General features: G+C 42.1%; 1 protein-coding gene across 1 annotated transcript in view; it reads left to right on the top strand.

Moving 5' to 3' along the window:
- Positions 1-26228, top strand: part of USH2A (usherin) — a gene marked incomplete at its 5' end in the record, with an annotated part of 397572 nt that overhangs the window by 230806 nt on the left and 140538 nt on the right. Inside the window, one exon of the mRNA XM_079763761.1 lies at positions 14934-15113. Coding sequence (XP_079619887.1) covers positions 14934-15113 — 180 coding nt within the window. The remainder of the gene's footprint in view (positions 1-14933; positions 15114-26228) is intronic.

Below are 26228 nucleotides of genomic sequence, written 5' to 3'. Positions count from 1 at the left end.
CAGGTGGAAAATGATAACCTGATTAATTACACTGTCAGCTAGTTTTTAATAAACCAAATTTGGGGTGTATAAAATGACACCAAAGTTGGTACCTCACGGATCTCTGTCCCATATAATTTTCCAGCAAACAGAGAAGATGACACAGTAAGCCTCGTCCTGCCATTCTCAGGGCTGGGAGGCAAGAGAAAAGCAGGTATGTTGGCGAGAGACGTGAACAGAGCCAATCGGGGGAAGATTTGGGAAAACCTGGGCCTCGGTGATGAATTAGAATAACTTGAATATGAAAACATCATGGGAGAATGACAGCACAAACAAACGTGAATGGTAAAAAGTAACCGATCGCCCAACCCACACTAGGGCCTCCTGGATTACAGTGTCCGCCTTTGCTTAATGTCTGCCGTAAAAGGAAGGATCAGCACTTGGTTCGGTGGGATTCCACCTGATTTGGAACATCCTTTTTATTTTGAGGAACATATGATGCGAATTAGTTTTTTGTAGGGCGTGCAAGGGCCGTTTACTGACCTGTAATAAGTGCTTTGCTCAATGGCTCTCAGGGGTGAGTCATTCACCTTGCACAGGTGAGCAGTCAGCTCCCAGGGATCCGGGTGCAACATCCTCAGTGTGTTTTCTCTTCACCTCTGTGAATTAGCTAACAATGTCAATTAAAGGTGACATATATAGAAACGTTCCTTATGAAACATATTGAGTGTTCTTTTCTTAAAATAAGTGAAATGTGTACATTTAGGAATAAACACTGAAATAACTGACAGTATAGTAGTACAAATATGGCTTATGTGAAACTGTTTTAAAATTATAAGTTTTTTAACTGGTAGGTGAAAATAATATGGGAACTTATGGTTTTATTTTATAAAGTTTCAAAAATAATTTCAACTATAACTGTAAAATCATCTAATTATCAAGAGGGGAAATAGAAAACAACATTATTAAGAGAAAAAGGGAATATTCTCAGGTCCTATAGAATGTCTTCACAAATGGCAGCCTCTATACTACTAGACTAAATTCCTTGGATTCTATACACTGGTTCTGGTTCTATTCTTAGTAGGCAATACCATGTCCTTTTTTTTTTTTTTTTTTTTTGCTTGAGCGGTTATGGTGGAGTCTTCTACAAATTGTTTAATTCCTCATCATTCTTCCTTTTGAAGGAGGAGAATGTCTGCCTGGCAACCTCAGTAGCAGAGAACCTAGGCTTGTCATTGGTCCTCTTCTATTGAGGACCACTTAGCCCAAGTTCCCACACTTTTAGAAGGAAAGGTGAGAGAAAGTACAGCTCTCTCCCATTGTATTCCATCAAAACCCTATATATGAACATTGAAGCTCGGTGGAAGTCTAAAGAAGCAGATGGTAGTATTTCATGCACAAATGCGCCCCAAGCACAGCCATGGTAAAGGCAGTGTCTGCAGTTGCCCACATTATACAGCTATTGGCCGTGTAGTGTCTGTTAGAGAAACAGAAGAAACTTAATGAGTGTCGTGTTAGAAAGATCTTTTGGTTTTAGACAGTAGCCCTGGGCCTCTCTCCCTGACCATTTCAGATGTTTTAACTAACACAAGAGATACTAGGAATGACGACTGTGGGGAAGTTATGTTCAGAGCAAGTATTCATATGAGAAGAAGCATTAAGAATAGAGGGGAAATAGAAAAATTACTTTTTTTCTATTTCTTTGGGAAGCAAATTGCTATTCTGCTCAAAAGAAATTACATTTTAATTTACTTTTGTATGAAGTTTCTAGAGGTATAAATGGACATACATATAAACACTCAGGAAATTTTTTAAAAATCATTGTACACAGAATTGGAAACCATTGCTGTATTGTTGAAAATTCGAATGGGCAGTAATAATATATGACACTGCAAACATTTGGCTGTAGAATATTTACCCACTGAGTATATTGGCACTTCTGATTGTATATCATGTCATGGCCAATAAAGCTATAGAAATGTGTAATTAGGACATATTCTTCCACAAGAATGGAGTTAGGCATTAATTTATCAAACTTACTTAAGAACTCATCTGTTCTCCACACTCACACAGCAGCTATTGAATTTGTGTCTCATTTCTAATTGGCTCTTTTCTTGACATAATGAACAAGCCCAAACTCCGAGCTGTGGTGTGCGTGGAAGGGCCGAGGTGATGATGAAATGCAAATCCTGGCCCTGGCCCTGGCCCGGGCCACACACCAAAGTCAGTGCATGGAACCCACGGAGTCTTGAGAGGGCTGGGTTTCTGGGTTCTTGTGGCTGAAGGTCATGTTTCAGATGCTGCGGGAGCATCTTTGTGTAGGAATCTCTCCGTTCTGCTTTCCCATGAAAGGAGACTGTTGAGTATCATCTGACCTTTGGCTTTGGAAGACTTTGCATAGCTTTTATTTTTTCAATCAAATTCCTGTTTCAAAATGGGATGTATGTAAGTATTTAAATATGCTCATATCGTTTTCAAACCCACACCATGGCTGATTGGGGGTTTTCTAGTACATGCATGATGAAGGTCCCATGTGGATGCCAGCCCGTGGAGCAGATATGTTATATTTTATACCGGTAGTTGCATACCATGTACTAGTACATACCGCCAAGCATTGGTTTTTGTATGCTCTGTCATGACAAGGGTTCAGTATTCTCTGAGTAAATAGAGTCAGTTTTTTGATATTTCTAGATTGAAAGCATAACCATCATCCCCAAATGTCTGGATTTTGAGTAAGGAGGCTCTCAGTAGGTAGGTGTCAGCTATGAGTTAATATTAGATGAAAATGGAAGGGTGGACTCTGCAGAGAAATAGAAAAAATTGTCCTCTAGGCCCATCTTCTGAGACAGACCTACAGCGAGGGATTTCCTTCTGGGATTCTTGGCTTCTCCTGTGGGAGGTCTCAGGATGGATTCCCTTGACGGTGATGGGCCTTTGTCACCGGGTAGAGTGATGAGGGTCACAGACTATGTTTTGGCTCCTTGGAAAGTACTGTGGGATGACTCTAACGTTATCATCCTGTATATACTAAGAACAGCCCGCTGATGATTCATATCTCCTAAGTTCTTATGATCATGGGGTTACTTTATTCAGTTTAAAAAAATCCTATAAAAATATGAAAGGATACATGCTAAAAAACATCAAAATATTAACAAGGTAATGATTATCTTGAGATTTAGATAATTGTAGATGTTTTCGTTACCCTCTCTGATATCCTCTTAAAATCTACAGCAAACAAGCATTTCTTTTATAATCAGACAAAGAAGGAGTGAAGGATGCCAAAAGAAAACAAAAGGAGGAGGCAGTTGGTAACTTGCGTCATCTTACAGCAAAACTTTTAAGAAGGTTTTAGGAAACAGAAGACCTTAAAACTCCAACCTCTGGGGAAAATTGGGAGCAAAAGACTTGGCTTCATTTACGTGCGGTGTTAAAAAATCTTGCCCCTCAACTTCTTTCAGAAGCCCAACCCCTTGCAATTACTATTTATCATCTTGCTTTTCCTTGAATCCCTTACATTTAAAGTGGTTCACTTTCACTTTCTCCTAATCATTTATTCCTTTACTAGTAGCCCGTTTGCACGAAGATTCGTGCAATAGACCTTCATTCACCTGGCTGCTTGCACCAGTTTTCTGCCGGCACCGGGGACCCAGGCCTTGGCTGTGGCCACCGCCTTCTGCCTTTTTCAGGGTCGGGGCTTGGCCCCAGGCGGTGGCCTTGGGCTCGGGGGCACTCAACATCCTTGCTAAGGATCGAAGGAGCCGACCCCTAGTGGTTTCCTGCGATCCATGCAGGCTGCCCACTGGTGCCCAAGGCCGGGAAAGCCTCCGCCCCAGGCTTTCCTGGCCTTGGGCTCGCTGCACCCAGCGTCCCTGCTACGGATCACAGGAGCCGACCCCCAGTGGTTTCCTGCGATAGGTGCAGGCTCCCCGCTGGTGCCCAAGGCCCGGAAAGCCTCGGCCCCTGGGACCCCCGGGAGGGGCGGGAGGGGCCGGGCCACGCCCCCCCAGGTGGCCGATCGACCCCCGGACCCCCTGGAGGGGCAGGAAGGGCTGGAGGGGCCCGGACACGCCCCCCTAGGTTGCCGATCGCCCCAGGCACGCCCGGGAGCTGCAGTATGGGCCCGGCCACGCCCCCCCGGGGTGCCGATCGCCCCAGGCACCCCCGGGAGCGGCCACTGGGCACCGCCATCTTGATCTTCTCAACGGCGGATATGCCACCCGGAGTCCCGCCCCCAGCCTCCTGCCGGCCCAATCATGGGCATAGCGGAGGTGCAGTCAATTTGCATGTTTCTCTATTATAAGGTAAGATAATAAGAGAGTCTCTTACTCTCTTTTTGATCTGTACAGTTTCCTGTTAATGCCTTACTCTGTGTGCATACATGGAAAACTTACATTAGAAAAATTATTATGCTGTGATAATTACGGTGCCCTCAAACTGAATTAAATTATGCTTCATTGTAAATAGTAAAATGCATTAATATTTTTAAAGCCTTTTTATGCCGGGGAGGATACATAAAGTTACCTTCCTGTACATTCATTAAACACCACGCCAGTCTAAGCCGAATTTTCAGAGCTGACAACAAATCAGCTTGCTCTTTCTTATGCCAGTCCCTCCCACGGAGTTCTGTCATAAGCTTTCTCAGGACTGTGACTCAAATGCAGTGTATGCAACAGGATCGGTGCTTCTACAAATAACATCCCCTTCATTCTGTGTGGATGTATGTAGCCACATCTTGAAACTGTATGGTTTTCTTCAACCGATTTAAGATGAAAATGAACCTGCATTTAACTGTAACTTCTAATATTCCCTTTAGCATGCAGAAATTGAAATGCCCTGATATGCACATTAAAAAGCAAAAAGGAACAGTTGAAATTAATTTGGGATTATAGCTTATGTAAACTAACATACCCAAAATGTTATCATTTCATCATGTAAGCATAATCCTACGTTAATACTGAGATGCCAACACTTTTTTCTTCATGAGTCGGTGTATATACTTTACACTTACGGAACACTTCCATTCAGTGACGATTGTTATCAGAAAGGTTTGATCCATGTTTAGATTTCATGAAGTTTTCAATTAAAACAGTAGATTCACATACAACGTATTTAAAAGTTTTCCGGTAACTAAAATCAGTGATCAGATTTTAGGTAAAATTAAATAAAATTAGAAATTGGTGCCTTAGCTACACTAGCCCCCTTCCAAGTGCTCAAAAGCCACAAGTGGGCAGTGGGGGGTTGTACTGGACAGCACAGGGTTAGAACGAACGTGTGGAAAGATGTCAGCACCAATGGGAAAGTCGGAAGTGAATCAATGCCAAACTTTTGGGAATGCTTTTTCTACCAGTTTTAAGGAACCCGAAGTAACTAATTTTTTCCCTCATTAAATTGGCTGGTTGGCTCAATTGATAGAGTCAATCGGTTGCTTTGGCTTTATGTACAAATCATCTCATCTTTTTCTAGATCCTTTAATGTTCTTTAAGGCAAATATTTGTATGTCCCTTACAAATTATGCTGAAAGCTATTTCCCTGGATGCCCCTGTCATCCTGGAGAGAACCCTCGATTTAACTCTTACACACTAAGATTTGAGTAGAATTAAAAGCACCTATTTCAAGGGGGAAAAAATTAAGTGGAGTTAATGTGCCACCATATTTAGTTCTTGCTTTTCAGCTGTCTTATAAATCATGTAAATAAGCACAATAAACATTTATTGAGTGATTCCATACCACTCTGGACCTACAGGTCCATCATGTCTGATGACACATGGGAGTTGGCCCAGGAAGGCTGGACGTATGTCACATGTCAAATGGTGCCTTCCATCAAATTCAGAGCCATGTTTCTTTCCCAGCATCACGACGTGGTGTAATGGCACCTGGCACTATTGGCATTTCTGATATGACTTCTTTTGGCCAGCTCAGCATTCTTAAAAAAATAAATAGTTTTCCCCCCTCTGTGATTGAAAGGGTTAAATAGCACCAATTCATTAGTGCTCACAAAAGGATTTATTTTGTTCTCATAAATCAGTTTTATTCCACATTTTTATTATTCCCTTGGGTGAGCCACTCCAATGGAAATCAATACAAGTGTAAGTGACACAATCAATCTAGATATTTGATTATGGATTGGAGATCCCCAGGTCTGCTTCTTGGCCAGTTTTCTTTCTGATCATTGCCCTGAAGAACTGAGTATTCTTACTGTCATCTGTGAGTTATGAGTATGTTTAGAAAAGCAGATAATCTTCATTGGCATCCTGACAATGGAAGCCTAAAGAATGAGCAAGAATTAAAAGATAAAGATGAAAATATGTAACCATAACTTTGTTAATTAAACAATTCATATTTCTCAGTATTTTTCTTAAGATGAAGTAAGTTTTAAAATAACTTACACTTTTTTAAATTTATAAGGCTATAAACTGGAAACTTAAGATGCATTAGGTAAGTGGTTGACTATTTCTCCTGGCTGAGATGTCTGTTTTCACACATTTATTTCATAGTGAACCGCACTAACTGGTCTAGGTTAACAATAAGAACACAGTTAAGGTGGATGAAATGCCTTTGAAGGGATTCAAGCTGGCTCTTTTATTTCTATAACTAGAGGCCCAGTGCATGAATTTGTGCATGGGTGGGGTCCCTTGGCCTGGCCGGCGATCGGGGCCTATCAGGGCTGTGTCGCCCAGTCCCGATTGGGCGATCGGGGCCAGCCGGCAGGGTGGAGGGACAGCAGGAGGTTGGCTGGCCATGGGAGGTTGGCTGTGGGAGCGCACTGACCACCAGGGGGCGGCTCCTGCAACCAGTCGTCCTGTTGACCAGTCATAACAGTTGCTTAGGCTTTTATATATATAGATTATGCAGGCTGCAAAGGTACCATCTGGGGGATTTGAAGGAGAACACAGTTCAAGTTTGAATTAGAGCGCAAAATTGATGAAGTTGTTGCTCAAGAGGGCAACATTTATATATCAAACCCTCTTTGCTTTACACACAAATGTGTATCTTATGATCCTTTATATACCGAATGCTTATTTGGGGACTCCTGGTAACGCTTTATCATTCTCTTGCCTCTGACTCTAGCCACCTGTTCTTGGTTCTCAAGCCGAATTTTTCCATAGGCACAATTAAACCTTGCTTGTAATTCATGTTGCTTATATTTAGAATAGGCAGGATTTAGTGCACTTATCTGGTTATTTTCTTCAAATAGATTCTGAGGCAATATTAAAGTAGATTCTGTTTCTTAAATTAAATTCTAAGGCAATAGATTCTAAGGCGTTTGCTCTGTCTGCCAATACTTTCGCCATTGGCTTATTTTCACCAAGGTCTGCAGGAACGGGGTGGGTTGTGTTTTTGGCAGATTACCTCTGGAAGTCTGAAAAAGTCATTCAAAAGCAGCTGAAACAGTTGAAACATCCTTCTTTCACCCAAAGAGTCCTTAATTTCTTTGTTTGTTTGTTTACCTTACTAAGCCTAGAAGACAGCAGCTAACTGCATGGACTTCCACTTGCAGACTTCCTGGGCTTGTGGAATAAGGGACTACCTTTAGCCTGTTTTTTTCCTGTTTCTTTCCTTTTCAATAATTTGCATTTATGATCGCTGAATAATTAGAGACATTCCAAGCATTAATGACAATATAGGGCAGCGAGGTAGGGTAGGGTCATATCACTAAAGTGTTCTTTCCACGTACCCTGTTCCACTCTTTAAAAAGAGTTTACTCAAGAAAATAAATCCAGAAATTGGAAATGGCTCTCTTTATTGAGGAAGGCGGATCATTTTTAAGAGGTAGTTAGTGTAATTGTTTAATTCAAAAGTTGGCAAACTTTTTCTATAAAGCCACATCGTAAGCATTTTAGACTTGGCAGGCAATATGGTCTGTGCCATAACTTCTCAGTTGTGCCAGGTAGCATGACAAAACCTGAAAGTATAAGTGTCTGTGTTCTAATAAAACTTTATTTACAAGGAGAGGCACCTGGCCAGATTGGGCCTGTGGGCTGTATTTAGTGGATTCCTGGGTTTACTCTAACTTATTCATAAATTTCAATACAATGTACATATTTTCTTTGGATATCTCAACCTTCTCAAGATTCTTTTGATTTTTAAAAATTGTACATGCTAACTTAAAAATTCACGTACTATAGAAAAATATTTTCTAAAACCCCATTACCTATAAATAACCCGTGTTAACAAATGGTGAAAATTATTTCAGCCCTTTCTCCATTCATGAGTGGTTTCTTGGGACTGAATGCTGCCAAGGACTTTGTGAGCTGCCGGGGACCCTTCCCCAGTTGACCCTAGTCCCAGGCCACACTTGGTTGCAGCCCTTGGGGACCCTGAGCAACTCAGCCGGGCTCAGACTCCTGTCTCACAGAAACTCTGAGATAAGAAATGCATGTTGTTTGGAGCTGCTAAGTTTGTGTTAATACCATTACACAGGACTAGGTAACTAGTATAAGAACACAGGTAGAGTCACCAGCAAAACATGGGTAATTGTCACCCAAATACTGGGTCCCCACGTGGTGGTTCTCCTTTAATGGAAGACCTGTCTTTAGGAAGTCAAGTGAAAATGATGCACATTTCGTTAAGAACAGGCGACTCTGGTCTGAGATCTGCTGGGGTTGGTGAGTTAGGCGTTTGATCACAGCAATACCAAGGGCTCAGCACATTCCGTAGGTTCAGTAAGACTTAACCAGACCTTACAGGAAACAGCATCTTCTGTTAGTCATGTTCATGTCCAATGTGCAGTTTAGAAGCTAGAGACCACGTACCACGGGGGCATATTTACCCAAATAGCTCTTAACGGATTGAGATAATGGCAGTAGTTTGTTCATATGGGAAAAAATAACACTTTGTCTAAATAGGCGGAAACGTAAGTAAAAGTCAAAGCAAATCTGACTTGTCATCATATAGCATGAAAATGGACGACACTCCCCTCATTTACCCGTCATAATCTCTGAATTCACTCTTTGCACATAAAATTATTGTTCTGATGTGAATAAAGTGAGATTTATTTAGGAAAATCCAACTGACCGTGGTGCATGGAACAAAGCTGGTGAAAAGAGACGTGCTCTAAAGGACTTGTAAGAACGATCCTTAACATTTTTAAAAGGATAACTGTGCCTCACGCAGGAGGTTGGGGCTCTCACATTAAAAACAAAGTCAGGACAAAGCCATAAGATCCCCAGATCGTACAGCTGACCCTGCTCCTGCACAGCAGAGTCTCGGGGCCAACGTTTCTGAAGCATCTCTTGTTGAGGCGATGAAATGTTCCATGTATTTACTAGTATCCCCTGAACTATAGTTGTCATTCTAGCAGAATATCCACTTTAAAGAGGAATCAAAAAACTGCAGCTTTTACTAGATGACAACTAATTAACAACCACATTAGAGTAATTGCCATAATGGTGAGAAATATGATGCCTTAATAGAGCACTGTCCTTCTCAGCATCCTAAGTGGTTCACAGGTTACTTCTTTCTCTTTCAAAAGGCACTGTGGGGAAGACAGCTACGCAGGTATCCGTCTCTAAATATTTTCTTCATTGGCAAAAATTGAAGGCCAGCAATAGGTCCCTTTAACTGTATATTAACTTAAACAAACACCCAACACCTTTTACATCTCTACCAAAGTGAGATCTGTGAGAATAATGGAGTTTGGAGGACACGCTTGCCTGTTGGGTAATGTAATTTGAAATGATATCCTTAGAAAGAATAAATAAAAGTAACTTAAATATTAATGTGCTATCTAAGAGGATCTAGAATTCTTAGCTCAACATTAAAGGCCTCTGTTGCCATTTGATGTCTTTTGATTTCAGTATTGGCAGGACTTTGGGATAGGGAGGTAGAGCTGAACACCGTGAAAATTGAGACCTCAGCGCAGGAAAAATCCAGCTTTTCCTTTGTACGGCAAGAAGTGGGGGAATTAGTCTATGCCTTTTCTACCTGCAGGTGTAATTGGATTCAGAAAAAGGCTAACTTAAAGCAGGACCAGGTCTGACATGGAAAATCTTCACACGGTAACAAGAATCAGTTTGGTTTGTTCGCTGTCATTTCTCATTACCGTCTTTGTCAGGAGAACGGATTCGTGTTGTGCCATTTTCTGTTCTTGTTACAATCTTTGTCACATGAATAAGATATCAGGATGTTAATGCCTGACATACAGCCTTCCGTGGGTGATGATACTGTACAAGACTGAGCTGACCTTTGCAGTATTACCTATTCTGATTGGTTGTTCATGTCACCTCTTTCCCATGAGTTAATAAGGCTGTAAAAAGGGAGAGAACAGAAATGGCCAGCCAGTCAAATTACAGAATATTGAAAAGGTCAGAACAGTGCCGCACGGAGGGAAAAAATTACGGAATATATGGTGCATTAAAATTCTTGTGACAATGATTAGAACAAGAATGGGAAAGCAAACCCATTTATGTATTTCAGTCTAGAGAACCCAACAAGATGATATTCCCGGGATACACATCATTTACTCATCCCTGACTCATACGTGGGAAAATACCTACTTATGCTGACTTTTGCCTAAAAAATAATAGTATATGCCCTACTGTTCAATCATTGAGAATGCTAACTGTAAGGTTTTCAGTCTTCAAAGTGGGCATTGATGTTAACATTTTAGTATGACTTCCTGTTTGAAGTTAAAGGGAAGGTTCCTTGTGAGTGAAATCCGTAGGACAGAAGATTTATTTTGATTGTTTCTTCATTAAACACTTGTTTATTCACTATAAAATAGAAAAGTAGGAATGCATGAATTAACCTTTTAGAAAAATCTTTAGAATGTGGATTCCCTGAAACACTTTCTAGTTTATTTTCAAATTTTACACGAGCTTGACCAGTGTGGCATGGCTCAGTGGTTGAGCATCAACCCATGAACAGGAGGTCACGGTTCAATTCCCAGTGAGGCACCTGCCCACGTTGCAGGCTCAATCCCCAGTAGTGAGGAAACAGCCAATCAGTGATCCTCAGTCACCAATGTTTCTATCTCTCTCTCCCTCTCCCTTCCTCTCTGAAATCAATAAAAAATACATTTTAAAAAAGAGCTTGGAAGAGAGGAACTCCACCTAAGACTCCCAGGTCCTGGGGGCGGGGTAATGGAGAGCTGTGGACCAAGAACACAGAAGCTTAAAGCGGCCTGCACCATCCATTTATACTCACAAATAGGGTCCACGCTGAGGCCCACAGACAGGAAGGCGCACCTGCGATAGGAAACGCTTATCGCTTCAGCGTTTCCAGCCTGATTCTTGAGGCTGAACCAAGGGGACTGCATTTTCCAGCTCACTGAAGACTCAGTCGTTGCAGTGAGAAGTGGCAAAGCACACCCTCTATGGAGTGGGGATTAGAGGACTTCAATTGTGAGAATTTTCCCCAGTACCTAGGGGTCCACAATGGTCAAGTTCAAAGGAAGAAAGGGCAGGGAAAAGCCAAAATTGTGGATCCTGGTTGGTTGGTTTGTTTGTTTTAGTCTCTAGGTTCTATAATGTGGATTCATAAGTTTATTTTAAAACATCTCAATAGTGTTAATTTATCTTTATTGTTGAAAGTATTACAAATGGCACCCCCCCCCACCCTGGATGGTCCTCTCCAAGCCACTCCCTCCCCCGCCCCAGGCCTTCACTGCCCTATTGTCTGTGTCCTGGACAATGCATCTATGCATGCAAGTTCTTTGGTTGATCTCTTCCCCACCCCCCTTCCCTCTGAAATGCTTCAGTCTGTTGCATGCTTCCATGTCTCTGATTGGTCAGTTTACTTTGTTCATTAGATTGCACATATGAGTGAGATCATGTGACACTTGTCTTTCTTTGTCTGGCCTATTTCACTTAGCATAATACTCTCTTTTGGTTTTGGATCTGGAGATGTGAGCTTCCTGGACGGTTGAAATCCGGTCAGTGGCTCCAGGTCTGTGAATTGAGCTGCATGTTGCACTCGCTCAGCTGTGTGGCTCCCGGAGATGTACAAGTTCTTTTTTGAGCTGAACAAAATGGTTTATGTAATTGCATACTTCTCATAATTATTGAGTAATTATATACTTCTTATAATTACTGAGTAATCATTGTTCTATAACTAGAACTTAATGTTACAACTAATTGTATAATTACCACGTATTAATGTTATCTGTGAAACTTAGAATAAAATGGTACTTAATATATTTTCCCCTGCTCTGCCATTTCCAAAGCTGGCAGTAGTGTTTGTTTTACAGCTAGAAATTCACTTCAAAACTCAACAAAATGCAAGGGGTTTGGGGAACTCACCAATTATATAAGCATAGATATTAATTCATTAATTTTTCATTTGCACCTAGCTCAAAATTTGTAAAATTATCTTGGCTTAATTTCAGAATTTTCATTATTGGTTTGAAATTTTCAATCCTTTGAAAGATGTACACAGTTCTACTCCTTCAGGGGCCTGGGTCTTATGGGATAAGCTGGACTTTTTGACATTTTATAACCAGGCATGTGACAGCAGCAGTAGTTTTGGCTGTAACAGAAAAGGCTTCCACAGAACTAGACGTTATGGGAACTTTAAGGCGGACTTTGGATGTGGCTCATGTCATTTTCTTAGACAATACTTAGAAGTGATGCACATTTCATCTTAACCAGGTCTCTGGAATGCCGGAACTGTCTGATGCATTTTGAGCATCCTATATAATAAAAGGGTAATATGCAAATTGACTGAACGGCAGAATGACTGGAATGAATGCGGCCCCTCGCCTTGGCCACCCGCCCCGATGGCCCCATGGGGTGGGCTGAGTGAACCCCACCAGTGCCCGAATTCGTGCACCGGGCCTCTAGTCCCATATAATAAAACCCTAATATGCAAATAGACCGAATGGCAGGACAACTGGTCGCTATGATGCGCACTGATCACCAGGGGGAAGATGCTCAACGCAGGAGGGAGGTGACCAGCAGCAGCGGGGCAATCGGGGGTGGGGCCAGCAGGCAAGAGGGTGGGGCTGGCCAGCAGGCGGCACCAGGTCGCCAGCCAAGGCGGGTGCCAGCGGGGGCCCCCGGTTGCCCCACCCACCGGTCACCCCACAGATCGGTCCTGATTGCCAGCCAGGCCTAGGGACCCTTCCCTATATATTGGGAACAATCTCTTAGATTTAAAAATTAAAACCTGGCAAGGCTACTCTAACACAAAAAAACAGGACGATGCAGCAATGACATGCATAGACTCTGGCTCACACGTTTTGTGGTCAGCCCTGATTCTGACACTTAAAACTGTGTGACAGAGCCAATTACTTCTCTCTGCTTCAGTTTTTCCACCCATAAGATGGAGAAAATGGTACTACTACCTCAGAAGGATCATGTTATGTACTACTTTTTTATAATCAGGGCAAAAAAATGTAGCTGCCCATACAGCAGCAAGATGTCTTTCGCCTGTATGAAAAGTACGGTTACTTGTGCATGCAGTGTCCCAGATTGGGAGAAGGATGTCTGACTGCCAGCAGTAGGGTGCAGGCCGGGCTGAGGGACCACCCTCCCACACACACACACACACACACACAAACATACACACACACACAAGTGCACAAATTTCGTGCACCAGGCCTCTGGTATTGTTATAATCACCTGGCAAAGTCTCCTCCCTGCATGCAGTTGGAGCTCCGTCATCTTTGGCCGAAGCAAGTGGACTAGTTGTGAGGAACCTATGGGGACTAATAAATATAGCGCGTTTGGTGGTGTCTTTCTAGAACGTCCTGATGCTATCAAAGGCTGCCGCAGGTTTCAGGACTTCCTGCTAATGTATGTTGTGCACATGTAGCTGGGAATTGTCTGTTTCCATATTAGGAAATTAAAAGCATTGCCAAGCTGTGAATACGTCTTCATTCTGTTCACTAAAAGTGAATAGGAATTATTTCCATGTTTTAGCCCATCGGTACCATATATTCTCTTTGGGGAATATTGAAGGTAAATATATTAAGCGATTTGGCAAAGGAAGAAGGTTCTTTGTAGTAAATATTACTGTTCTTAATAGTTCTTTGTTGTGTGTGTTGTGTGTTTAAGAGTAATTATAACTAAATTTTACTAAAATTAAGCAATCTTTAGAAAAATTGTCCTCCAGTAAACTTCTCAGGAAAGCACTCAATTGAGAGTGAAATAAATATTACAATGCAGTTTTAAGTCTGAGTTCTCCCTCTTCTTAACCTTGAGCGTCACCCAGCTGCATGGACGAGGAGATAAAACACTGTGTCAGAGAGCCGGACATCCCTGCATCCCAGACACGCTGAGGATGGGTCTGCCGAAGCTTCGCAAGGAAGGGTGGTGGTGGGACCCGGTGAGGACGCATCGGGAGTGATGCTCTGATGCAGCCAGGCAGCCCCGCCTGGCTTTCAGGGAGCTGAGAAATGGATCCCCAGATCAAAGTGGACACGGATGACTTCCCTTCCCCAGCTGCTTCTCAGGATGTTCTGACCGGTTCTGATTTAAACAGGCATTGGATGGAAAGCCGTCGACCAACCTGCCAAGCAAAATGAGCAGAAATTGGCCCCATGTTGATAAATACCATTTCTTACATACATTTGACTGCATTGTTCACATCCAGAACTGTTCTATTTGGGAGAAAATGAGTGATTTCCTCCCAGTCTGCGCATCACAGAAAATTCAAGTATTTGAGAAATCCTGAAACAAGTTGTAAATGATTCATCAAGTGGTCAATTTAGATGTCAGCACAGGATTTTTACTTTTGTGCATGATACTTGTGACGTGGCTTTCCACTCTCTTAGAATGTCAGTCCAGTTACTTTAATCCTTGTGATGAATAAATTAGAAAACATAACATTATCTCAGGTAACATTTTGTTTACAGAACAGGAAAATGAATGAAGGCATGAGGGATGCCTCTTATGGTGGTGATAGTATAGTTTTGTTTAATATTGGATATTTAGGAACCCCAGAAAATATTGAAATAATATCAGGAGAGAATCCTCAGATACGTACTCACTTTAATACGTTTCCTTCTTATTCAGCCGCTAATAACTACACGCTTCTGAATGGCACACGCCTCGTGCACCGTGGTGAAGAGTCCAACCAGTGGGTGCCCGTCGACGGGCTGGTTCCTTTTACTAATTACACGGTAGAAGTGGATGCTGCAAACACCAGGGGCAGCCTGACAAGTGAGCCTGCAGCGATGGTGATGCCCCCCGGGGGTAAGTCTGTGAACAGCCTTGGCTGTCTGGACGTGTGTAAGTCTCCAGTGATCACCTTGTCTACTGTTAGACTTCGCTTTCTTTTAGAACTACGGGCTCCCTGGTATTGCTGATTGGTTTGGTGGTGGTGGTTTTGTTTTATTGAGACCCTGATATTGATACTATTTTATTGTTTTGTTGAGACTGCTTTCATCTCACACCGTGTGTGTGTGTGTGTGTGTGTGTGTGTGTGTGTGTGTGTGTAGGTTCACAACACCACACACACACACATATTTCTCGCTCTATACATGTTTAAAAGATTGGGAAATATTTTTTGTTTTTTTTGGTTTGAGATCTTATTTAGATTCAAAATTCATATATTTCATTGGAGCTTTAATTTTCTAACACAAGTCGTTCTTGTCCCTGGTTTTTTGAAGAACTGATTTAGATGTGTATCTAAAGCTTTTCTATTTGGCAAAAATGGGACAGTGTGTAGGTACTAGGATAGGAAAACTCTACTCACACCACTGGGAAAACACCTTTAAATGTCATGTCTTACTGATGAGAGTTCAGTATTGTCACTTTCATGTGTGAAATGTGATGCCATCTGGATATTTTTTAAAAAGGACCTAACTTAGTCATAATAATTCTTTTGACGTGCCGTTGATTCTACCCTGTTTTAATTGTTTTTAAATATACTTTTATTGACTTCAGAGAATAAGGGAGAGGGAGAGAGAGGTAGATACATCCATTATAAGAGAGAATCATTGGTTGGCTGCTTCCTGCACACAACCTCCCTTTCCCCCCCTCCCCCCCCCCCCGCCACTGGGCATTGAGCCCACAACCAGGGCATGTGCCTTGACCTGGAATAGAACCGTGACCTTCTGGTTCATAGGTTGATATCAGCTCAACTACTAAGCCACATTGGGCGGGCTATTTTAATTATTTTGGGGGCTCTATACTCAGAAGAAAAATCATTCTTACAGTTGACAGGTATAGCCTTTGAATAGAAAGTGTGTCTCAGAATAGTAAGAGCACGATTCTGAGTTGTGTGTTCAGGAATGTGTGTTTTCTGAAAATACCAAAGGACAAGGGCCTCAGGACACCCCTGTCTGTCTCATAGTCCAGCTCCAGGAACCACTGTATTCTGGACTGAGGGACAGTGTCATTGTCTTGTTAATGGGAATCTGTAGGGCTGGGAACATCCCTCACAAGGAGCATGAAAGCCAGAAAGGCCTCCTCACCAGGGTAAAATAAGGGATTCCTATGGAAGCCCTGTAGGACAGATGCATTACCCGCCCCATCATAAGAACAGCTCACTGCTATCTACCTTTTATGACATTATGGAATGGGTGGATGAAGGTTTACTGAAGTACTTGGAACTCTAAATGGCAGAAGCCACGTTGTTTAAGAAAAGAATGCTTGAAAGAGACTTTGGGGGCTGATTGACTCAGGCAGTCTCCTATTTCATGAACCCATAATAAAACAGGAATTGGAGTTCCATAGGTGCTTATTGAAGAAGTGAGACCAAAGAAAGAAACCTTGAGTATTTATAGCTTCCTCTTTGAACTCTAACCCAACGTGCTGGGAAGGATAGAAAGTTGTGATGGCTCTATACCTTAGTGTATGATATCCTTTATTCACAGTGAGGTATTAAAGAGTAGTTAGTGCTTTAACAGAGTTGTTTTTTTAAAGTTACATAGTAATATCCTCTTAACAGGATATATGGAATATTTAATGTCTTATCTTCATTTTATAGCATTTACACAGACTTAGTTTATAATATACATCAGTTTACATTGCATTCACAAAATAGGGCTAATTTGATCAATTGTTTATGTGTTTGAGAATGTGTGGTCTAATATCCTGTAATATTTATGCGCAAGTATATATGTATATATAGGGTATCCCCAAAAAATGCATGGAGACTTTAAAAGATGATAGCTCAATTGTTGTTTCTTTCGTTTCATATTTAACTCATTGGAATTAATAATGGGTTAAAAATGTGTGTACATTTTCTTGGGATACCCTGTATACATATACATACATGCATACACACACACACACACACACACACACACACACACGCTCATAAATATACAGAGAATTCAGTTAGACATAGCACGCTCCTCTTGCTGACTCAATACACATGCTGTGAATATATCTGTCTGGGTTAGTAAAAGGGCTAATATTCTGTGATCAGGATGAAACTAAAATATTGTTTATGGTGGAATAGAACTGAGTTGCCGGGCTTAGCTTCACCCCTGTTCTGTGGATGCCTGCCTACATCATTATCACGATGCACTATAGGTCCACACTCCCTGGGCACGATGCGGTCATTCACTTTGTCTCAGAAATCCAGAATTTGAGAGATGGTCCTTCAGCAAAAGAGGAAGCGAAATACCTTCAAAGATAGACCGGGATTCGCTCAAGTTTATGGCAGCCATTAGACTGTACTTCTCTTTCCCCGTTATTAGATTGTTGTTGATTACAATTAGGGAACTTATAGCTTTGAAATTATCTTTTTTATGACCTTGTGGCAGTTTAAAGGTGATACCTCATTGATTAAATAGGTTTTAGTTCATGCTTCCTTTTACTTAATGACCTGAAAACATATTATCCTGATTTACACATAAAATCATGCTGAAAAGCATGTGGCATTCACGAGAATATGTGTGTTTAAGTAGAATTAAATTAGTACTGAGAGTTATTAAAGAAATCTTCCATGCCTTTGTCCAGTGAACTGTGTTTCAAACCGAAATGAATAATAAATGAACCGAAATGTACAGAAGCGAACCAACTTCTGGGCAGAGAAGGCTCTCTATGCTATTTGCTTTTCATTATATTCGGGTTGTTATCATTATTGCCATTTACTTGATTTCAGTATTAGGTCTCTTTTATGGTGATGTTTAATTCCTACCGTCTTGCTATGTTGGATTATGCAAGATTTGTAATGATTATACTCTTAGCCATGCTGTCTTCTCAGTGTAGTTTAAAACATAATAGAAGGTTTGGGTAAAACAAAAATGCTAATTTTTTTTTTTTCTTTATCAAAGGGTTGCTATCAAACATAGCCTGAAAAACCTCCTTTACTCCCTGGATCTGGCCAGATCCTACTCATTTGTTTAGGTGTCACCTTAGAAATCGGTCAATCAGAAAGTCATCTTTCACTAAGCGAGGCAGAGATGGGGCCAGGCTGTGTCCCGCGGTAGACTCAGAGTTTATTGAGGTACCTGTCTGGCCAGTCACAGGTCCCGAGATCCTACCCAACAGGGACCTTTTCTTATCTGCATTTTTGTCTTCAGCACCTAGACCAACCCTGACACATGGTAGGTGTATGATGAACAGTTGGTGAGAGAATGAATAAATAAATCAGTTGCGAGAGCTTAATTACCAGATTTAGATGGAAGAGGGTCATTGCTCAGGCCTGCCCAGGCCTCATGGTGTCCCCGAGCGACCTTATATTTATCAAGCTGTGGAAAACAGGGCCAGCTCGGCACACTGTCGTCCAGTGTAGGGAGGCTTAGCCCTCAGATGCTAGGGGACCAGGCTGTCAGGAGGGCAGGGGTATGGAAGCTAAGAATACTCTCAAATTGCATCCACTCCTCACGCTATGAAGCCTTCCCTAGAGTGGCTACTTCTCTTAACACTAGCATAGGATGAGACAGGATGACCAGACCTTGGTTTGTATAGGAATTTAGAAAAGGAGAGAGAAAGGGACATGGTAGGAAACATTTTATGCTTGTATATCATCGGCCAGTTGTTGGTTATGAAACATATTTGATATTAGCTTTCTGTATTTTTCTAATGAGAAGAAATATAATTAATGTACTATTTCTTATATACCAGTGATACCTCAATAAAGCCAGAGTTAAAAAACAAACAAACTAAAGTTCAGCAATATCTGATTTCACAGCCTACTTGATTCTATCAGATCTTCCTGTTTTTCTTTTCTCAAAATAACTCATGATTATCACTCTGATAATCATGAGTTATTTTGAAGATGGGAATGAAGGCAAGTGAAATCATGAAACCAGTAGCTCAGCACACATATAGTGGCACATCGCAAATAGCACACATTGTTTATTTTAAAAAATTCATTTGAAATATGTTTTGGGAAGCTGGAGGAGATGTTTTCTTTCTAGTTACATACCATGGCCTTCCCCATGTCTGTGTATTCAGGTTTTTGTATTTCTACCATAACTATATTTTTAGGTTGTTTGTAATAATATAATGTTCCTAGTTAGCACTAAGATCCTCTTAAAAATGAAGAATATACTGAAACTGAGCTCTTGAATAGCATTATGGTGGGGGTTCAAGAGTTCTAGGAAAAGAATTAAAAAAATAAAAAACGGAATCCAAATGTTAATCCATAAATATGAAACTTTCCTGTGACCTTTACCCCCGCAAGGTCCGAAGTTACTAATGGGGTTAGGATTTCAACTCTTAATGGGGGCTCTTGGTGCATTAGTGTTTTGCATGCATGGAATTCAGCATTCGGTTTAATAAGCGGTTGACATTGGTGATGTCCCTTAATTTGCTTAAATCTAATTGGCTCTTTTATCAGTCAAACCTGTATGGATTGGGGATTGATCAGAAAGGGTCAGCCATGACTCCGCATGTAGTTAAACGATGGAGCCACCAGTTAAAGTCCCCGCTGCATGACAATAAGCAAAGGTATAGAGCAAATAAGCTTAGGGGAGGAAGGCAAGGAAGCTTCGAAGTTCTGCAGGATCTTCAAGTTCAGAGCAAAGGCATTACCGAGTGTATAAATTTTAAATACACTGCATGTTGCCTCCAGACTTAAACCTTTTTTTTTTTTCCAGATGAACTGAAATGTTGTCTGAAACTGTCTTTGTTACATCAAAGAACTACTCAGAGAGCTAAGAGAGACAGAAGCAGCATAAAAGGGCATAGTTTAAAATGATTAGTGACAAATTCCATACTGATGAGTGGGAAACAGATTTTTTATGAAAGTTTTCTGTTTTTCCAAAAGGAATACTTGGATCCTATGTGTCTTTTTCCAACCTGCTCTGTGGTAACGGACAGCAGCTCAGAGCCACCTTCGTTGGGGAACTTCATCCAGTTTTCTGTGACAGCAAATAATTTTTCACTTATAGCTTCAAATGGATGAGAATTACTAAAATCTGTAAACTTCATGAAAATACTAAGTTTGGGGAATGTGTTTCTTTTACAAGCACGTGTTATTAGAAACTACAAAACGGGAAGGCAAGAGGTTGTGAGTGGTTTGTCTTGGTATTTGCTTTAGTTCGTCTCTCCTTGACCTCCCTTGCCAGCTAAAACACCCATGACAAGTAGTAAAGTTCTTTTTTTTTTTTAATTTTATTTGTTAAATGTATTGGGGTGACATTGGTCAACATGAACATAAAGGTTTCAGGTGTGGGTTTCTATGTTGCGAGATCTGTATATTGTACCGTGTGCCCACCACCCAAAGTCAGATCTGCTCCTGACGCTTTATATTAGGACCCTCTTCCCCGCTGATCCCCTTCCCTCTGGCGACCACCACTCTGCTGTTTGTGTTCATGAGTTTCAGTTTTATATCCCACATATGAGTGAAATCATATGTTTCTTAGCTTTTTCTGTCTGACCTATTTCACTTCGCGTAATGTTCTCAAGGCCCATCCATGTTGCTGCAAATGGCACTATTTCATCCTTTCTATGGCTGAGTAGTACTCCATTGTGTATATGCACCACATCTTCTTTATCCAGTCCTCTATCGAGGGACACTTTGGTTGTTTCCATGTCTTGGCCTCCGTGAATAATGCTGCAGTGAACATAGGGGTGCATATATCTTTGCAAATACATGATTTCGAGTTTTTGGGGGGTCTATACCCAGGAGAGGGGTTGCTGGGTCGTATGGTGGACTGGTACAACCACTATGGAAAGCAGTCTGGTGATTCCTCAAGAATTTAAGAAGAGTGGGGTCCATTTGGAATTAGTACTTAGGCACATTGTAAAAGCGTAGACTCTGGGATTCTACAAACCTCGTTTGGACCCACTGCCTTCCCTCACTGGCTGAGTGATTATGGCAAACCCACAAATGTATTTGAACCTCAGTTTGTTCCTCCATAAAATCGGTTTGATGAAATTCCTAGTGATTCAGGATTAAATAGTAGAGTACATGTGATGTGCTGAGATATCTCGACCAACATTTGGTGCTCACTATTTTTTGTTCTATTTTTGTTCCAAGACTCTTTTTTGGCCTCTTGTGATTTATAATAAGAAATTCATGTATGATCCTCATCCCAGTTTTGGACACAGAGCTCCTTGGAATTTTCTAAGTGATGAGAGCTAGCCTGGCTTTTAGGTTAACCAGGGCGGCTGGTCTCAGTGGGACCAACCAGATCATGAGAAGGTTAGAAATTTAATCTCGCCTCTGTGACCTCTGGGAGGGGAAAGGAACTTGAAATCAAGTTCAGTCACTAGTGACCAATGATCTACTCCAGGGGGGTCCTCAAACTACGGCCCGAGGGCCACATGCGGCCCGCCGAGGACATTTATCCGGCCCGCCGGGTGTTTTTGCCGCCGCTGCCTGTCCTGCTTAGCAGCCGACTTAGCAGAGTGCATAGGAATTTGTTCATAGTTGTTTTTTTAAACTATAGTCCGGCCCTCCAGCGGTCTGAGGGACAGTGAACTGGCCCCCTGTTTAAAAAGTTTGAGGACCCCTGATCTACTCAATCGGGCCCATGTATGGAGGAGGGAACTGCGGTAGCTCATGGACCAACCACAGTGAGAACAGTATCATTTTACAACAGGATCCCGAAGAGAGCTAGGAGCACTTAGAAGTTCAAAAAGCAGGTACAGACAGACCTAAAGACAAAAACAAAAACACGTGAGAATTACAAATGCAAACTCCATTTATCACATACTTCCCTCAGTCACTAAGAGCTATACATTACTTCTATGCTTTTAAAATGTCAAGATGCTACTTTTTTTTATGGAATTAAGAGTTCTCAAAACCAGAGAAGTATAGCTTCTGTCAACGTGTTTTCCGCTTGTCAGCTGCTGGGAAGCCACTTCGATTTATTTGTAAGATACAAGTTGCATCGCCCATGCGCAGGTGGCCGCGGGGTATCTTAAAAATGAAAAGAATGCAAAGGAATGGAAATGACAAAAAATAAGCTGTAGGTTAGACATTGAAATAGGCACACAATAGGCTGAGCTGGTGTCCCTCACTCAGAGCTTGGAAGGGAAGGTGAGCTTAGCTGCCTTGTGGAATGTAAAAGCCACAATTAAGACGCAGGACTGTGAGGAACAGGATTTCTTGAAACGTTCTAGCAAATAAACAGATGGTTTGCCTTCGCCTTCGGTGTATTAAATGCTCCACAATTCATATTGCATCCAGTTCCTGTGCATCTTTAGAAGAGTTGTGCATAATGTGTTACTTCTGTGAATGGCTCCCAAATGTGTGATTCTCCCCCTGGAATAATCAACCTGTTTGAAGGAGGAAGGTAGATGAATTCAATGAATAAGCCCTTTTAAATCCTTAATAACCGAATGCACTTTTGAAAGCACACACCAGGCCATTTAGCGTAATCTGTGCTTTTCTCAAAGTGTTTATAACTGTCTTAAACATGCTCTCAGAGCCTGTTGTGAAAAATCTTCCCTTTACTTTTTTACAATTGATAACGTACCCTGCTCTGTGTGTGTGTGTGTGTGTGTGTGTGTGTGTGTGTGTGTAAAATTATACGACATAAGCCAAAGACAGAGATAAATTTCTATTTTATAAGTTGTTCACTGTCTTGATAATGAACTTCCTGCTTATAGAAAAGAAAAAAAAACACTTTAGAGAGGAAGTGACTTCTGAGAAATGGAGGGAACTTTGAAGTGTGCTTACCAGCAATGCAACAAGCCTCCAGCAAAGGGCTGTTTGCTTCCCACATTTGCATCCTCTCCTGTGGTTTCTATAGAAATAGAACCCCCTCCCCACACACACACACACAGTTAGCCACCATCTCTAGTGTAGCCTGGGGCAGGAGAGGGAGACCTCCCCAATTTTTTTTTTTTCAAAATCACATTATTTCTACTTTATCAGGGGAGAGGGCTGCAGAGTATTATTCCTTTACATTCCATTGATATTTTAAAAATCCTATTTTTAAAGAGAATAAGAAAAGTCCCCCTTTCTCTTTTTTTTATCTTGGAATAAAGGTTTATAACTTTTAAGGTTAAAAAAAAAAGTCTGTCTGACTTGGCTCTGCAGTTTGAAAGCAACTTGAAGTTTTATTTGAATTCTTCCAGTGCCCTAAAGAAATTTTTTGCTTTATTTTTAAAAAAAAAATAAAATCTTACTCTTTTCTTTGCCCTTTATTATCCTAGACAGACTCGATGCCGGGCTTGCAGAAATTTCTATGAGCATTTTCTTGTCTGTATAAAGTTTTATGAAAGTGAGATAAATTCTTAATACATCTTGGGTACTTAAAGTCCCTATTTTTAATCTCTTTTCATTAGGAACTTGGAGGAAATTCTCATACCTCTCTAAAGAGGTATAGATCACCCAGAGTCTACAAGTTCTAAAGACCTAGAAAACTTAATGAAGAACAATAGATTGTGCAACTATGTGTGTGTGCATGTGCGTGTGTGTGTGCACATGTGTAAAATTACTCTGGAGTTCCATCCTCAATCTACTGAACCAGAGCGCGGGGCCGAGTAACCTGTAATTTATTAGGTGCCCCCAGGTTACCTGGGTGCACACCCAAGTTTGCAAACCACTCAACTAGGTCATCTTTATTTTTTAAATTGATTTCAGAGAGGAAGGCAGAGGGAGACAGAGATAGAAACATCAATGATGAGAGAGAATCATAGATCAGCTGTCTCCTGCATGCCCTATACTGGGGATCGAGTCCACAACCCAAGCATATGCCCTGACCAGGAATCAAACCCATGACGCTCAACCATTGAGCCACACCCTGCTGGGCTAAATACCTTCAAAGAAAAATGACCATTGATCCTGTCTATAACTCTCTGCCCCACTTAGAGTTGAGAAGAGGGATTACTGAGGGAAAACAGGTGAGACTGGACCCTGCACCCCACTTGTCTTGGAATCTAGAAGCTCCAGATCCAGGGACAGAGTCCTTACCAATGTAAGAGAAGCCAGCAGGTCCCCACAGTCTCCCTGGATGGGCAGGGGGTGACACCCTGGCTCACCAGTTGCAGGTGGCAGGTCCTACCTGTGGCACCAGAAGGCAACAGGCCTGATGTTTTGTGCGCCGAGGAACACTGGCCAGCCCGCTGTGCAGACGCTGCCGCTAAATTTCCTCTGCCCTTCGCTTCCTTCCTGGAACATCTGTCATTAGGGACTCCCTGTCACTGAGACCCTAGTCTCCTTCATCTGGGAGTTTCTTTAATGAGCGTCTTGTGGCTGCACTTGCTCTGAGGGGGTTTGGAATGTGTCTCCTCAGGTCCGTTACATCTCTCTTCTGGATCCCACGGTTTGCTGGCTATTCGACCTCAGCCTTAAGATTTTCCTCTCTAGGAATTTACAAGTACAGTTCCACAAAGCAGCCTGACAGTGTTCCATTGCCTGGAGAACAATTAAGATCGTGCAGGTTTTTCTTTGATAACAGTACAGGCGCCCCACGTTTTATTGTGGGTGGGGCTCCAGACCACCGCAATAGATTGGACGTCGCAATAAAGCGAGATCTTATTTTTCCCTGGTGGAGGGTCTTGCCTTCGGTTTGTAAAAAATACAATAGTTGTGAAACGCAATCAGCAAAGCACAATCAGATGAGGTCTGCCTGTCATCTCTTTGAGGTAGCGATTGTACACAGTTAGCACGGCCTAGGCTCAGGGACCATTTAGGATACAGTAACTCGTTTAATAGGCACAGACTCGATGCGGAAAGTGCTGCTGTGACCCTGTTTCCACAGAGGGAGCGGAGGGAAAGAGGTTGGTGTGCAACCAGTTGGTTGGCTCGTGCAGCAGTCAATGGCAGAAACCATATTCCAGCCTGGCGACTGGCTTCGGAAGCCGGTTTCTGAGCCACTGCGCATGCGCAACGTTTATTTGAAGCATCTTCCACTGAGCACTCATATCCTCTCTTAGCGAAGGCGATGCAGATGTCTCGGTCTCACTCATCAGGAGGGTCTGAAGACATAACCCGACACTACAGTTGTGTCAGAATACAGTCCTGAGAGTACTGTTTGCTTGAAGCATCAGGTGTCCAAACTTTTCACCAATGACCTAGACCCGTGGTCGGCAAACTGCGGCTCACGAGCCACATGCGGCTCTTTGGCCCCTTGAGTGTGGCTCTTCCACAAAATACCACGGCCTGGGCGAGTCTATTTTGAAGAACTGGCGTTAGAAGAAGTTTAAGTTTAAAAAATTTGGCTCTCAAAAGAAATTTCAATCGTTGTACTGTTGATATTTGGCTCTGTTGACTAATGAGTTTGCCGACCACTGCCCCAGAGAGCTGTCCCCATTTGATACAAGACGCATGCATTCAGAGTGTAAAATCTACGGAGCGTCTCTCAGACTCTCTGCACTTTAACTTGACCACCACCTGAGGCATTGCCCGTCATTGTCGTCTGTGATTGCATGACCCCCGAAAGCACCTCCTCTCAGGCCTCCGTTTGCTCATCTGAAACGGGATTTCATCATCACATCACCATCCTCAATGGGATGGGTGGGTGAGGGATAAGGAATGCTGTGCCCTCAGGTCGGCTGATAGGTAAATAGAGGCTCCACTGTTTGTTTAAAGAATGTAAAGCATGACATGTAATGAGCACAGCTTACACCGCTACCATCACAACTTAGGCCGAAACTTAAACCAGCCCCCACGCATCTGAATCTTTATTCTCCTCCAGGATTCTAACAACCGCCTCTAAAGCGAAACGTAAGGAAACCGCAGGCTGGTGGCCGTGTGTTAAATTATAAGTGAGGACTAATTGGGGATCACAGCTGCTGTTTGGGGGCTCTCCCTCGCCTGGTAGGCAACGCATCCGCCATCTCCCTGTCTCCTGTGTGTGTACTCTCTGTCCTGGAAACCCCTGCCCACCGTTTCCGAAGCTTGATGTTTAATTTAACACAAACGTCTTTGAGAAGCACCACAGGGGGTTGTTCCTGGTCGCTCTGGCATCGAGGAAATTGAAATGTACATGTTTTTTCTCATTTATCAAA

This window comes from Cnephaeus nilssonii (genome assembly GCF_951640355.1).
Source record: "Cnephaeus nilssonii genome assembly, chromosome: 23".
In the NCBI taxonomy this organism is placed as follows: domain Eukaryota; kingdom Metazoa; phylum Chordata; class Mammalia; order Chiroptera; family Vespertilionidae; genus Cnephaeus; species Cnephaeus nilssonii.
The sequence above is the reverse complement of the archived record's forward strand: the minus strand, read 5'-3'. Positions and strand labels throughout refer to the sequence as shown.